General features: G+C 40.5%; 2 protein-coding genes across 5 annotated transcripts; both read left to right on the forward strand.

Annotated features, from left to right (window-relative positions):
* The first annotated feature begins 2 nt into the window (after positions 1 to 2).
* On the forward strand, positions 3 to 8,131 carry rangap1b (Ran GTPase activating protein 1b). Of its 2 annotated transcripts, none has more exons than XM_008437874.2 (16): positions 3 to 86; positions 377 to 500; positions 612 to 739; positions 1,255 to 1,314; positions 1,398 to 1,577; positions 1,659 to 1,793; positions 2,586 to 2,744; positions 2,840 to 2,953; positions 3,064 to 3,163; positions 3,324 to 3,408; positions 3,980 to 4,136; positions 4,260 to 4,334; positions 4,417 to 4,519; positions 5,613 to 5,701; positions 6,594 to 6,715; positions 6,906 to 8,131. In XM_008437874.2, the coding sequence occupies exons 2-16, from the start codon at positions 389 to 391 to the stop codon at positions 6,988 to 6,990; spliced, it is 1,704 nt and encodes a 567-aa protein (XP_008436096.1). In that variant the 5' UTR covers positions 3 to 86; positions 377 to 388; the 3' UTR covers positions 6,991 to 8,131. The 2 variants fall into 2 exon arrangements, with proteins under 2 accessions (XP_008436096.1, XP_008436097.1); XM_008437875.1 differs by having other exon boundaries at positions 5 to 86; positions 380 to 500.
* Positions 8,132 to 8,411: 280 nt separating this feature from the next.
* On the forward strand, positions 8,412 to 14,414 carry chadlb (chondroadherin-like b). Of its 3 annotated transcripts, none has more exons than XM_008437880.2 (11): positions 8,412 to 8,492; positions 10,697 to 10,873; positions 10,961 to 11,155; positions 11,423 to 11,578; positions 11,683 to 11,828; positions 11,988 to 12,269; positions 12,338 to 12,557; positions 12,653 to 12,926; positions 12,999 to 13,411; positions 13,483 to 13,649; positions 13,732 to 14,414. In XM_008437880.2, the coding sequence occupies exons 1-11, from the start codon at positions 8,436 to 8,438 to the stop codon at positions 13,967 to 13,969; spliced, it is 2,325 nt and encodes a 774-aa protein (XP_008436102.1). In that variant the 5' UTR covers positions 8,412 to 8,435; the 3' UTR covers positions 13,970 to 14,414. The 3 variants fall into 3 exon arrangements, with proteins under 3 accessions (XP_008436102.1, XP_008436101.1, XP_008436103.1); XM_008437879.2 differs by lacking the exon at positions 8,412 to 8,492 and adding an exon at positions 8,802 to 9,252; XM_008437881.2 differs by lacking the exon at positions 8,412 to 8,492 and adding an exon at positions 9,494 to 9,907.
* Positions 14,415 to 14,428: the final 14 nt, after the last annotated feature.

Consider the following 14,428-nt stretch of genomic DNA (forward strand, 5'->3'; position numbering starts at 1 on the left):
GTGACGTCAGAAGGTTTAGCAACTGGCACGCCGCGCGGAAGCAGCGCGTGTTTCTATATTCAACTTAATTGATAAGTCTTTAAAAGGTGAGTTTAATTAATTGTGATGCTCTGACGAGAGTTTATATTATTGTTAACGCTGAGACAGAAAAACCGACTTCGGCATGTCTGTCCAAATGGCTTTTTTAATTATTATTTTTTTATTGCTGCGCACTTACCGGTAGTTAGCACCGGTAAAGCTATTACAACTAGCTTCTAGACTTATTCTGGGTGTCCGGTTTCTCTATCGGCTAACTGATAAATATTTGCATCACCTGACGGGGTTTTACGTAGTGGTACTTCTCTTTACTTCCCGTCCTTTCTGTTCGACTTTTCAGCAGGTATAGAACATGGCCTCAGATGACATCGCTCAGCTGGCTGCTGCTCTCTCAAAAACTCACGTTGGTGATGGAGAGTTGAGCTTTAAAGGTCTGGGACTGAAGCTCGACGACTCAGAGTCAGGTCAGAAGACGTGACATTTTCTTTTCTTTTCTTTTTTTTTTTTTTTTTTTGGAACCGTTCGATTTCTGTTTCACCTCCTCTGATCTGACGAGCTGCTGTCTTTGTTTTCAGTGGCGGAGCTGCTCGGTAAGATGGAGCAGTACCCGGGTCTGAGAGCCCTGCGCCTGGAGGGCAACACTGTGGGAGTGGAAGCTGCCAAAGCCATCGCTAAAGCTCTTGAAAGCAAAGACCAGCTTCAGGTACGCATCGCTTCATATCTCACTGTCAAAGGAAAACACACAACGGATTTCACTTGGATTTGCCTGCAGGTTTGCCAAACACTAAGACTCTAATTTTAAAAAGAGATTTATTACTTTAACTGTGACAGTTGCCTAACATTTTTAATGTTGAAAGCGCGAAAGGCTTTTACACCTCACTGTAAAATGGTCATATTCAAAAAAAAATAATGTGTTTTTTTTTCCTCTGACAAGATTTTAAACGCCTAATTTATGAGTCATGTTTTTATAGCAACTTGTTTCCAGAAGAGTGTTGGTGTTAGTGTGAAGTGGTAGTGATGTGTTCACTGACTGTGGAAAAAAAACAATAAATGTTTAGTTTTTGACCAAGTGGTCATGGCCTGTCAAACAAAACTCGTCCAGCCGACTTTTTGTTGCCTTCCTGTTCATAACGTGTTTCACTCTTTAACCCAAAGAGGCGTTTTCTTCCTGTTTAGGCCCAGACTTGTGTTGATTTTGTCAATCATTGGGTGTTTCAGAGATGCTACTGGAGTGACATGTTCACAGGAAGGCTCCGCTCTGAAATCCCCACCGCTCTGGTGAGAAAAGCTTCATCTTCTTCCCCTCCCCCATCATTTAATGCTCCTGCGTTTATTTTATAATCCCAACGTGCGTTTGTTAGATGTGTTTGAGCGGTGCACTGATGAGCGCTGGTGCCCGGCTGACTGAGCTGGACCTGAGCGATAACGCCTTCGGGCCTGATGGCGTCAAAGCCATTGAGCAGCTGCTGAAGAGTCCCTCCTGCCACACGCTGAGGGAACTGAGACTCAACAACTGTGGCATGGGAATAGGAGGGGGGAAGGTGAGTCCGTGCAAAAGACGGCGTCTTTCAACAACTGAACAGAAACTAAAGGGGTTTCTTTTCTTATTTTTATACCAACAGATCCTGGCTGAAGCTCTTATCGAGTGCCACAAGAAATCAACAGCCGTCGGATCTGCTCTGAGGCTGAAAGTGTTCGTTGCGGGGAGAAACCGTCTGGAGAACGATGGGGCGAGTGCCCTGGCCAAGGCCTTCCAGGTAGACTAACAGAGCTTTCCATCTGTTTCTTTCTAATTGTCACATTCATGTTTTACATGTTTACATGTTACTAACATTTTAAATAAATTATAAGCATGTCACGATAAGCAATAAATCAGTTCATGGCATAATTAATTAAAATGAACGTGATCATTTCCATGTGGACAACAGCCAGTAGAGAGATGCTCCCCTTTAATATCACAGAAAAGCCGCCATTTTGAGAAACGCTGCAAACATTTGACACTCGGCACAAAGTATTTCGGTTGCACTTCCTGCCACTTCTGCCTGTTTTCTCCGTCTAAGTGGAATGATTATTATTTTTTGAAATACAATTTTGTTTAACAAGATTTCATAATCCAATTTAGTTATTGTTGTTTCGGTTGTATTATTTAGTTATTTTGGATATTTAAAACACTTTCCAGTTAAAATGCGATTTTAATTATTGTTGTTTTGTTTTTTATTTTGTATATTTAAATGTTGTCCAGTTCTAGTGTTGAATGTTGTTTAGAAGTGAAAGTTTTTTTTTGTTTGTTTGTTTTACCTATGAGTGGATATACTTCCAAAAACGAATAATAAGCTGTTATTATCATCATTATTATTGTATTTGTTGAAAATGGTCTCAAAATAACATTTATCACAATTTATCATTCAGCTAAAAATTTTATTGTGGCATGCCTGGCTATTATAAAATATACTAAGTTAAAAAGTTGCTACGCTAACCTGGCTACAGGTTTAATTTTGCCGTTGCTAATAGCCGTGCTATGGTTTATAATATATATTTTATAATCTAAGCTGATGGGCAGCCTGGAGGAGATCCACATGCCTCAGAATGGAATAAACTACGGCGGTGTGATGGCGTTGGCTTCAGCCATCCGTCACAACCCCGAGCTCCGAGTCCTCAACTTTAACGACAACACCTTCACCAAGAGGGGAACGCTGGCCATGACCCAAGTGAGACAAAAACAAAAACAAAAAAAACTCCTTATCAGAGGAATCCATTTTGTACCCCCTGTGTTTAAGCCACGCCCACCATATTGACTCTGCAGGCTCTGAGGCACCTCAGGAACATCCAGGTGATCAACTTCGGCGACTGTCTGGTCCGGTCCGAAGGAGCCATCGCTCTCGCTGCTGTTTTGACAGAAGGACTGCCGGTCCTGAAGGTGAGTGAAACGTCTGGCTCCTCTGTGCCAGAAGCCTTCATGATGCTTCATGATGCTTCATGGCACTTCATGGTGCTGAAGCGCTTCACGGCGCTCTTGTGTGTCTTCAGGAACTCAACTTGTCATTCGGTGAGATCACAGCGGGGGCGGCTCTCGTGGTCGCTCAGGCCGTCATGGACAAACCTCATATGGAGAAAGTCAATCTGAACGGTACGAGTACACACCAGTGGACTGCACTACCTGTGGCTATGCCACCTGGTGACATTTTAGATGGAACTTATTTGTCTTTATAGTTATGACTATAAAGCTTTAAAATTGTATGAAACCAGACAGGTTAATATGAATAAAGTCTAAAACTGCATTTTAACAGGTAACTGTCTGGGTGAGGATGGCTGTGATGTCCTGAGAGAAGTTCTGGACAATGTGGACAAAGGAGACTTGCTGGCCTCACTCAGGTAACGCATCTGTCCAACACTTGGTCGTCATGGAGATAAAACTACAGAAGCAAGCGTAGCATTAATTCCATGAGCATGTGAATAGTAGAATTAAATGTCATAAAGTAAATGTCATGATTAATCAGATTAATTGTGATGAATAAATTATTGAAGTAACTAATCTTTAACTAATTAAATTATTGATTTATTGTTAACTGGAGGATACAGACTCACAAAGGCCAACTGGTGAAAGAACAACACAATCAGAGCAGTAATTAAACCAAAACTGTACAGTAATGTATACATTTAGCATCTAGAATTAAAACAAAAAACCTGACTGTAAATCTGTACTATGTAATATTCCCCAGTGGTAGATTAGCTTCACTTCTTTAACTTCTGTAAAAAACATAAATGAATAAAATATATTTCCTGTTGAGCACCTTTTGCTTAACAGGAAAGTTAAACGAAAAATCTGAAGACTGCCAGTTCTGTTAGTCATCAGAATAATTGATAGGATAATCCATCCATCCATTGTTTGTTTTTTACTAAATGAGGAATAAATAAAATCACTGTCTTCTCTATTTGTCTGCAGTGAGGATGAGGGTGAGCCAGACGATGAGGAAGATGAAGACAGCGATGCCGGCGATAGTGATGGCAGTGATGAATGTTATGAGATGGGCGAGTGTGAAGAAATTGTGAAAGAAAACGGAATGAACGGAGGAGAAAGCCCAGAAAAATCTGAGAGCCAAGTACGGAAAGTCACCTGCATAACCAATATGTCCAATATTAGATTGCCACAGCTTCTTTTTTTTTTTTTTCTTAATCACTTTGGACGTCTTGATTTAAAAACATTTATTTTTCTAAACCCTCAGGCAGAAATCCTGTCATTCCTCAGTAACCCCTCAGCAGAAAAGTTGTCTCATATGAAGATGAACCTTCAGCAAGAGGCAAGTTTGTTTTCCTCTATTTATGCATAATGTGTTGGTAAAATCAGTTTTTAAATATCCATCTCTGTTCTCTCTTCTCTAGGTTAATGTGTCTGAACCAAACAAAGCTGCAGAGCTCTTTCTGAAGATTGGATCCCTGCACAGCCAGGATGCTGAGGCTAACACAGCTGTTTTTGAAGTCATTGGTAAAACCACTTGTGCAATACAAGTTTCATACAGGAGCTGAAACCTGTATGAAAAGACATCTTTGTTTTCACCTCCAGACACGAAACAGAATTTTTCCTGTTTCGGCTCATTTTTGATCAGCAAAATTCCCTGTTAAATATTTTTGGTAACACTTTATTTGACAGGGTGTGCATAAGACTGACATGACACCTGTCATGAACATGAAAGAGTCTTTATGAATGTTTGACTGTTGTCATGAAGTGTCATTCAATAAATAGTTGCACATTTAATGCAAAGTTGCTCTAAAAGTTGCCTTGAAAGTCCATTAAAAGTGACAACTTTGCATTAAAGTGCCATTATTTGCTAAATGTATGATTTGGGTCAAACATTTGTGTACACAAGCTACACCCAACAGCTTTCTGAAGTTTTTGCCCAGTTTCCTAGTTGCTCATCAAGCTAGTGATAGCGCTCATGCTAACATTAGCCTTATAAGTAAAATAAACATTTTAGCTAATTTATGATTTAACAGCTATGTTTATCATACTGAATATAGTAAGTCAACATGCTGGTGATAGCCCCACATGCTACTGACTAGGATAACCTTAGCATTTTTTCTCATTTTAACATGTATGCTAATATTTGCATACTGAGTGGAGTAAGTTAAAGTTAGTCAACATGCTAGTGATAACCCACATCTTATGAATATTGTCAACATGCTAGACATTCTACATGCTAGCATTAGCCTTACAGTTAAAATAAGCATTTTAACTCATTTTTGACCAATTGAAGCATACTGAATGGAGTAAATCAATGGAAATCAGCATGCTGGCGATGCCTCACATGCTATCAACACCAGTTAAGCTCACCTTTGCATTGTTGCTATTTTTTAGCATCAGAACGTTGGATTCCAACCAACACGCACACTTTGGCAGGCCCCTTTTAAATTTTCAGTTTTTTGCTGTTTAGATAATGTGGATAAATAGGGTATATCTTTTCATGAAAAGCATTTAGAAATATCTGGTTTAACTGGAAGTAATAGGATTTTAACTGCAGAGTGAAGCTCTTTTCAGGTTTTTCTATGTTGCTTGTAACCATCATTACGTTTTTTAACAGATGGTGTTTTGAGGAAGGTTCTCTCTGCTCCCGCCCTCCAGTCACACTGCTTCCTCACCACCCTGCTGGTCATGATGGGAGTCCTGAAGGTGCAGTACATCTCAGCAGTCTGTAGTTTTATTTTTTTTATTTTTTTGAAGGATTGCAAAAAAAAACCCAATAAAAACCCCTCATTATACAAAAGCACTGCTGTCACCAATCGGTAGATAGACTATCCGAAGAAAAATGCTAATTTTCAAGCCATCAAAAAAAAAGGATTTGTCCTTGTTCTTCTTTGTATTTTAAAACTTCAATTTTTTAGCTTTTATTTTCCTTTTTAAGTCAAATGGACATTTTCATACAACGTATCAGGGCCAGGATAATTTTTTTTCCCATTTTGGCTATAATTATAGTATTACGAAAATACTCAGAATAAAACAGAAAACGAAGCAGTGAGAAAATCATAATAAGGCGACAAAGTCCTAACCAAGTAAGGAAGATGCAACAGTGACATTAAAGTTGTATAATACAGTGACAACGAAGTGGTAATCTTAACAGAATAAAGTAGTAATGAAGCTACATTTTTACCAGAATACAATCGTAATAATGCAAGTCATGTTACCAGGATAAGGTTGTATTTCAGGACAGTAAAACAGTATTTTTTATTTTTTTTTTATTTCTCCTTGAAGAATAATTATAAGTAAAATGAGGAATGTTGAGCATCTTGTGAATTTGAGCTTTGGCATCGGTTTTACAAATAAGGAAATTTGTAATCAGATTATCAGTAGCAGGAAAGCATGTAAACAAACGAGTTTATTTCAAAGAAGGAACCATGGAGTCGCATCAGATTTTCATCTCATTAAAATAACTTTTTTTCTGATAATGTAATAAATTTTTTTTGGTAATACTACCTCGTTATTTTTACTAATATCATGACTTTATTCTCCTAATTAAAAAAATAAATCTTAGCCTATCTCTAATACTATATAATTTCTGTTTTAGGGAGAGGGCAAAGTGAAGAAGGTGCCACTGGTCCCAGGTCAGCTGCTGTGTTTGGAACATGCTGTCCAGCAGGAGTATTTCACTCAGGACCACGCCTCTGTGTTGCACACTCTGCTGTCCAGGTAATCTTCCACCATCACCAGCCTGTTTTGAAGGCATTTCAGTCTGCTTGCTCTCTGCTCTCTGAGAAATCGTGCAGAAATCGGTGGAGTTCCGTTTACAGTCTAATTTTAATCGGACTCATTTATCTTAATGAATGCGCTCGTTGGAGAAGTGGGGCTTTAGTCTCATACTTTGTTTTTCTCTGTGCAGAAATGGTGATGTTCTGAAGTCCTGCAGCAGCGCCAGAGACAGGCTGAGCTCTGCTCTGGAGAAGAAAAGCCACAAGTACCACTGACTGATTAAAGCCAGTACCAACACTGGGACATAAACACACTGTTCTTTATTTATCTGGATATGTAACCAACAGGGATACTTCCCACTTGAACAAAGGGATAAGTAATGCCACTATTTATGCCTCCTGATTTGTATATTTTACAAAATGCAATGTCTTAATCTCTATTTTTTGACTTTTTGCTTGTGACATATATATATATATTTTTTATAAACAAAATGTCCAAATACTAAAAACACAAACCACGCATAGGCAGTTGAAGTAGACGATATGATGTGAAGTAGGCAAGCAAATGCTAGAAAGACGATAAATTAACTGCAAGGTGGCAGACATGTTTTATTGATGTAAAAAAAAAAAAAACTCAGGTTGAATCAGGGATGTCAAGAAAACTTCAATTTGTCAAAATCAGGTTGCATTGTTTTTGCTTAAATGTACGCCGCTCTGCAAAAGTATTCACATCTATTCGCAATCAAACCACAGCATTTTTGATGGACCAATATAAAGTGACGCATAATTGTGACGCCAAAGGAAAATGGCACATTGTCAAAATGTTCTTGGTGCCCTCAGATGAAGAATCTCAAAGGGTATAAATGCTTTTGCCAATAATTTTTGTAAGATTTGAGGAAGCCTAATTTGTCGGCCGATATTTGTCATTTATTTGGGAGCTGGCACTGACTGTGCAATTGGCCAATAATCAACGAAGCAGCTCATTTTTACCATATCTATTTTTGTCATCATAATTACGACAAAAAAAACATCTCCACCACCAGATCTATAGAGGCAACGAATAAGAAAGCTACTTTATGTCCAAAGAAAATAACACTTTTCTGACTGTAAATTAAAAACTAAAAATGTAAACATTATTTCATATGTGCCATGTAAAACAGCATATCAGTCCTTGTAATGCAGTCGACATCCTGCTGCTTCAAACGTCCAGCTGAATCTCAATCTGTTCATTAAACATATACGTCATGTGACCAGCATAAATACGCAATGTTGTCTTTCCAAAAACACAATATCACATCTTTATCACTTAGCGCTGCACGTTGGATTATCCTGTCTTACCTCATAGATTTATCTGCCTGTTGATTAGATGAATCTCTGCTGTGAAAAGGGAAGAGAATATAATGTTATATATAATTTTGTATAACAAGAAGCTGTAGAAATGGAAAAACAAGCTTTTCTGTCAAGATAGTTTTGTTTACCTAATGTTCATTTATATTGAATATAATAAAAACATGGAACATTTGAACAAACTGGAATCTGTGTGTTTGCTGTTATTCTTTTTCTGCTACCAAAGCATCCTAGAAGCTTATTTTTATGTTGCACTTGTTTAAATTATGAAAGTGGTGTAGTTCATGGAAGCAACAGTTGGGTGGAAATGACTTCACCTTGGAGTGGGAGGTGGTCAGGTGGTCAGGGGGTTGGATAAGCAGAGTTGGTTTTGGATGAGGCACAGCCGGGTAAAGAGAAGAGGAGTCCTTGCGAGCTGCAGTGAAGTAGAGGTGAGCGTACCAAAAATATGTTTAATTAAAATCATCTGTGGATTTAAAAACTTTCTGTAATCTTTTTTTTTTGTAACAATAGACGATGCAAAAGATGTGCTTCATTAGCCAGTGATGTATGCTTCATTTTCTTCAATTTGTTTTTGTCCCAGTTTTGCTGGCATGTGTTAAGATGAACCAGTGATGGATACATTTACCTCCTGGCTTTTAATGCATGGGAATGTCTAAAATCCGTGTAAAATAGTTTTCACACCCTGCTAGATGAAAGGACTCTTTTTTTTTTTTTTTTTTGCAGAGGGAATACATTCTTGGCATGACATCGGCAGGAATAGACACTGCGTCTTTGTACGCAGCTTCCACTCTGCAGTTTGGACCCCAATAAGGGTCCAAGCAAACATTCCTCTGTCTCTAGTTTCTGAGTCCCTCAGTGTTTTCCCTTTAAGGGACAAAGCTATAACATATTTTTAACTACTTCATTTACTTCATTAACCTACTTTCAAACAGGATTTTTTTTTGTCTAACCAAGTTTTTAGATATTAAAAACAATTCTACATTTATGTTTTTGCTGTTTGGTTTTTCTTTACGGTCCTGTTGGTGTGAGGTTGAGGCACTAGCTAATGTTTTAGTTCTCCAAATCTCTGAACATGAAACGTTTAAGCTTTCGGTCTCCACTCCTGTGGATTAAGGCTGTTGATCCAACATGGGAATGTGGCTTCAGGGCATTCCAGTGGAGACTAGAGCAGGGGCAAGTGGCATAAAGGTAGGAATTATGTAGCATTTTTATTTTTAAAAGCTTAGACTTCTTAAGGTTTTCAATACTTTCCATATGATTCTTCACTCTTTCTGGCGTCTTTTGTAAAAATCTGATATTTTTTCCTGAGAATCCATATTTCTTTCACAAAATTCTGACTTGAAAAATCTGACTTTTGAGGAAAAAGTCTCTCTTTTCTTTTTTGTTTCAGTGGCTCTAATCCTCTTCCATACGTCTCAAATTAGAGACTTGCAAAAGTATTTGTACAGCTCAAAATTGCTGGCATTGTGTTCCAAAAACAATCCATCCATCCGTTTTCTTACACCCTTGTCCCCAGTGGGGCCGGGAGGGGTGCTGGTGCCTATCTCCAGCCAGACATTTCGGGCGAGAGGCCGGGTACATCCTGGAGAGGTCGCCAGTCCATCACAGGGCAATGAAGACCAAAAACAATCCGTCAGTATCATTTATTGGGATTTTATGTCAGACCGACATGAACAAATACAGAATCACAAAAGGGAAGGAACATGCTTTTCAACACCAGAGGAGATGACATTCTCCTCAACAGGCTTACAGAAGAGTTCCACATTCTTACTCCAAACACTACAGGACCCAAGCTTCTTCAAGAAGCTCTGGACGTCTGCAGTGTACACAGTGACAAGGAATGGTGAGAGTACAGTCCCCTGTGGTACACTTGTGCTGCTGACCTAACCAGGTGGTTAGAGACTCGAATCTCTAGAGTTTATGACAAAAAAAACTAAATTTCTCTTAAACTGCTCTGTATTCATCTTATCAGGTTCCCTGTCCTTGCTGAAGGAAATCAACCACCACATGTCACTGTGGGTGGGGTGTTTTAACTACGGTGCTTTGTCAGTTTTCCTCTTTGCTGCTTTTTTCAATTAGGCCAAAGATTTCAGTTTTTGTGTGATCACAGTTTTCAAACTTTAGTAACTCTTTATTTGAAGGGGTGTGCATAAGACTGACGTGACACTGTCATAAACATGACATAACACCTGTCATGAACATAAAGAAGTCTTTATGAATGTTTATGACAGTTTTCATTGAGTGTCATTCGGTAAATAATGACGCTTGTAATGCAAAGTTGCTCTAAAGGTTGCATTGAACGTCCATTAAAAATCCCAACTTTGCATTAAATTATCATAATTTACAAAATCATGCAAAGTTGGCACTTTTAATGGACTTTTAATGCAACTTTTAGAGCAACTTTGCATTAAAAGTGTCATTATTTACCGAATGGCACTTAATGACAACTGTCATAAACATTCATAAAGACTTCTTTATGTTCATGACAGGTGTTATGTCATGTTTATGACAGTGTCATGTCAGTCTAATGCACTCCCCTTCAAATAAAGAGTTACCCAAACTTTTTTATGCTTAAAAGTGAGTTGTTACTGCATATTGAAGTAATCCTCTTATAAATTCTCTTTCATTACAGATGCCTCTTCTGGACTTACCGAACCCTTTCTGGGCTCTGTTGCTCAGCTTGTTGCTCCTTTGCATCCCTGCAAGTCTCACAGCAAAATGTCCACAGCAGTGCATTTGTGACCAGATCCAGCTCAGAGTGGCCTGTGTGAACAAAAACCTGGCCCAAGTGCCTTCAACTGTTGATGAGGTTTCTCCTCACACACTCATCAAGATTTCTACACTTACAGTTTATCACTGAACTGCAAGGCTACAGCTCCAATGTGTTTTGTTCTAGATAACCGTGAAGCTGGATCTCCGAGGTAATGACATCCATGAACTTCCCTCGGGGGCTTTTAAACACACTCCCTATCTGACTCACCTTTCGCTGCCGAGGTGTAACATCCGCAGAGTTAAGGAGGGGGCTTTCCGTGGCCTTGGCCGCCTGGTCTTCCTTAACCTGGCCAACAACAACATAGAGATCCTCTACCAGGTGATCAGACAGTCACAGATACAGATACAACCTATGTTGTCCCAAGTTCTCCCTTTTGAGTTGCTCCCATTCTTCATGTCAATAAATTCACCAGAACTCTTCAACAAATGCCATTGATAAGACAAGTCCAATTTAGATCCACTTTCAAAAGAAATCCAGTTCCCTTCAAATGAATCCAGTTTATCAATAGTCAGATCAGATTCAAAATAATACTTATGTTTTTAGGGCAAAGTGGATAAAACTATGGTGTATGTCTTTTGAGTCCAGGAGTCTTTTGATGGCCTTTCCTCGCTGAAGCAGCTGTTCATTGACCATAACCGTGTGGAAGAGATCCAGCCTGGAGCGTTCTCTCAGCTGGGCTTCCTCAACCTTCTCTCTATCACTCACAACCAGCTGGTCTACATGCCCAACCTGGCCTTCCAGGTACACAGTCACAAAAATTTCCCAAAAGGGAAACCAATCGGAAAATGGCTCATGCACCTCTTGTAGTAATTATCGTTGATACAGGCAAATGTTCATCCTTCAAGGGCTTGCAGAACATCAAGTGGCTTCGTCTTGGTCACAATTCTCTGAATTACCTGGACACTGAGGCGTTCGCTGGCTTGTTCACGCTCAACCGGCTCAGCCTAGACCACAACGAGCTGCAATTTTTCCCAACTGAAACCATGACAAGGTAAGGATGATCAGAGACATGACCTCTGGTTTCAGTGGGGAGCGAGCTTAAACAATTCTCCAAAGGAGATACCAGACAGCAGATCTACTGCAGCAACATACATGTTTAAGTCCTGATGTTTCTCTCTTCTTCTCTACATCTCTTCCTTACTGTGTCCAGACTGCCAGAGGTGACTCGTCTGGACCTTAGTTATAACCCCATGACGTATCTGGGAGAGAACGCAGTGTCCATGGCAAAGTTGACACACCTCTTCCTGGACCACATGTCCCTGCAGGAGCTGGTCAACACCGCTGTATCTAAATCTCCCAACCTTGTACACCTGGACATCAGCCATAACCAGCTGCGTGTCCTTCAGCCATTTTCTGAAGGTTCACCCAAGCTGGCCCGTCTCAGCCTGGCTGGGAACCCCATCAACTGCAACTGCTACTTGCGTCCACTCAGGTGCAGCAAAACTCACTGACTAGTTTTTATCGACCACAGGGATGTTTATTTTTTTTACCACCTTGCAGAGAGTGGGCAATCTATCGCAAAGTGAAGCTACTGGGGACATGTGGAGGACCGGCCCATCTTTCAGGGGAGAGCCTGGAGGCTGTCTACCCTAAAGAGCTGCGCTGCCAGAGCCAAGAAGCCATGCTCAAGGCAGAGTTTGAGGAGGCAACCAGAATAACTCCACCACCCACCCAAGAGCCAGAAAACAAGATCAAATGTCCTGCCAACTGCATCTGTGAGGTGACTGGGTACTTAAGGGGATTGGATGGATTAATGAAGGGTTTCAAGTTTTGCTTTGTTTTTTTCTTCTTCAAATTTGTCTTGCCCTCTGGCAGGCGGAGACGCACCACTCTTCATGTGAGAACCGAGGCCACACCAAAGTGCCTCGAGGTTTCTCTCCCGAGACACGTCTTCTTGACATGCGAGGCAATAACTTCCACTACATTCCCAGCAACAGTTTCCCCGGTGTGGCCCAGGTGATATCGCTGCACTTGCAGCGCTGCAAGATTGTGGATGTGGAGGATGGGGCTTTCAGCGGTATGAAGGGACTGATATACCTCTATCTGTCCGAGAACGACCTCACGTCCCTCAGTCCTGAAGCCTTTAAAGGTGCTTTATAAGAGGAAAAAATCTACAAGGTTTATTCTTTCAATAATTACAAGCTTGGTTATGAATCCACAGGTCTACCACAGCTGACTTACCTCCACCTGGAGAAGAACCGCTTTGCTGATTTCCCCAAAGGAGCCTTTAAATTGGTGCCTAGTCTGCTAGCTCTTCACTTGGAGAACAATGCCATCACCAAGTTGGAGGCTGGTATTCTGACTGGAGCTTTGGGTCTCAGAGCTCTTTACCTCACTGGAAACAACATCGAGTACATTTCACCCAGGGCTTTGGATCTGGTCACTGGTCTAGAAAAGCTCCACCTGGGGGGAAACAAGTTGAAGGAGGTGCCCACTGAGGCACTGAGCAAAGCAAGGAACATCAAGGACCTCAGGTTGTCCAGTAATTTGATCCGTTGGGTGGGCCCAAATGCTTTTAAACCGCTGGAGGGATCTCTGAAGGAACTGTATCTGGATAAGATGGGGCTGGAGAAGGTGAGCTTCTCCCCTAAAGAACTTATCCAAGTGCATAAAAATGCTTTCTGATTATGTTTTCCAAACCGCAGATGTCTGAGAAGTCCCTAGTTGGTGTGGGTCCAGGGTTAAGGAGTCTGTTTCTGGAAGGCAATAAGTTGGAAGAGGTGCCCGACTTCCACCAACTCGCGTCCCTGGAAGTCATCAACCTGGCCGACAACCCTCTGATGTGTGACTGCCCTCTATTGCCGCTACGCCTGTAAGCAGCTTCTTTGACTTAAAGATATTTTGGCATTGCTAATGGAAAACTTGGACATTATCTGTTCATGTCTTTCATCTAGGTGGATTGAGAAGGTTAATCTCAAGGTGAGAGCCACTTGCGCTAATCCCCCTGAGGTGAAGGGTCGAAAGGTCAAAGATGTCTACGTGTTCAAGGGATGTCCCGGTGGAGAGAGTCTTCCACACAAGGCCACTGGCTCAGAAAAGCAGCACAAGAGGTTACCCAGGGCCCCTATCAGTAGTATTTGCCGCCATGGTAGACGCAGGTTCGGGGGATGTCCAAACCAGAGGTCGCGCTAGAAGTCATATTCTATTTAAATGACATCGACATCGGTTATTCTGTTGCATTTCATTTTTATGCGATTTAATTAACATTCAACAAGTTGAACAGACAATCCAGTTCCCATCACACAATAACCCCCCAAAATAAACAAAACATGATGGACATCTGATAATGAGGATTATGTTAATCTTAAAATCGCAAGCTATGCTCCACCTTTACCATCATGCGTTTGTCTACGTTCTCTACTGCACATGCGGGGACACTTTCAGGCGGTTTGCAACAAGCACATTTAATTGAAAATATCTTTGAAATTTAGGTGTCTATGCTGCATTTTTACCTCCGTCTGTAGGTCAAAGAAATAAGTGTTCTAGATGACGCAACATATTACTTCAGTAATTACATTGCACCATCTACTTGCCGTTTTGTTGATCATTCTGCTTTTGGAGACAATAAAGTATATTCTAATCCATTCAATT

Source organism: Poecilia reticulata, linkage group LG19, assembly GCF_000633615.1.
Source record: "Poecilia reticulata strain Guanapo linkage group LG19, Guppy_female_1.0+MT, whole genome shotgun sequence".
NCBI classification, from domain to species: domain Eukaryota; kingdom Metazoa; phylum Chordata; class Actinopteri; order Cyprinodontiformes; family Poeciliidae; genus Poecilia; species Poecilia reticulata.

Bases quoted from the DNA above. Each gene is read 5' to 3' on its own strand.
- rangap1b (XM_008437874.2), top strand. From the start codon at position 389: ATGGCCTCAGATGACATCGCTCAGCTGGCTGCTGCTCTCTCAAAAACT. The intron at 740-1,254 runs GTACGCATCGCT...TGGGTGTTTCAG, and splicing joins AAAGCAAAGACCAGCTTCAG to AGATGCTACTGGAGTGACAT. The intron at 4,335-4,416 runs GCAAGTTTGTTT...TCTCTTCTCTAG, and splicing joins AGATGAACCTTCAGCAAGAG to GTTAATGTGTCTGAACCAAA.
- chadlb (XM_008437879.2), top strand. From the start codon at position 9,193: ATGGGAATGTGGCTTCAGGGCATTCCAGTGGAGACTAGAGCAGGGGCA. The intron at 12,558-12,652 runs GTGACTGGGTAC...GCCCTCTGGCAG, and splicing joins CTGCCAACTGCATCTGTGAG to GCGGAGACGCACCACTCTTC. The intron at 13,650-13,731 runs GTAAGCAGCTTC...TCTTTCATCTAG, and splicing joins CCTCTATTGCCGCTACGCCT to GTGGATTGAGAAGGTTAATC.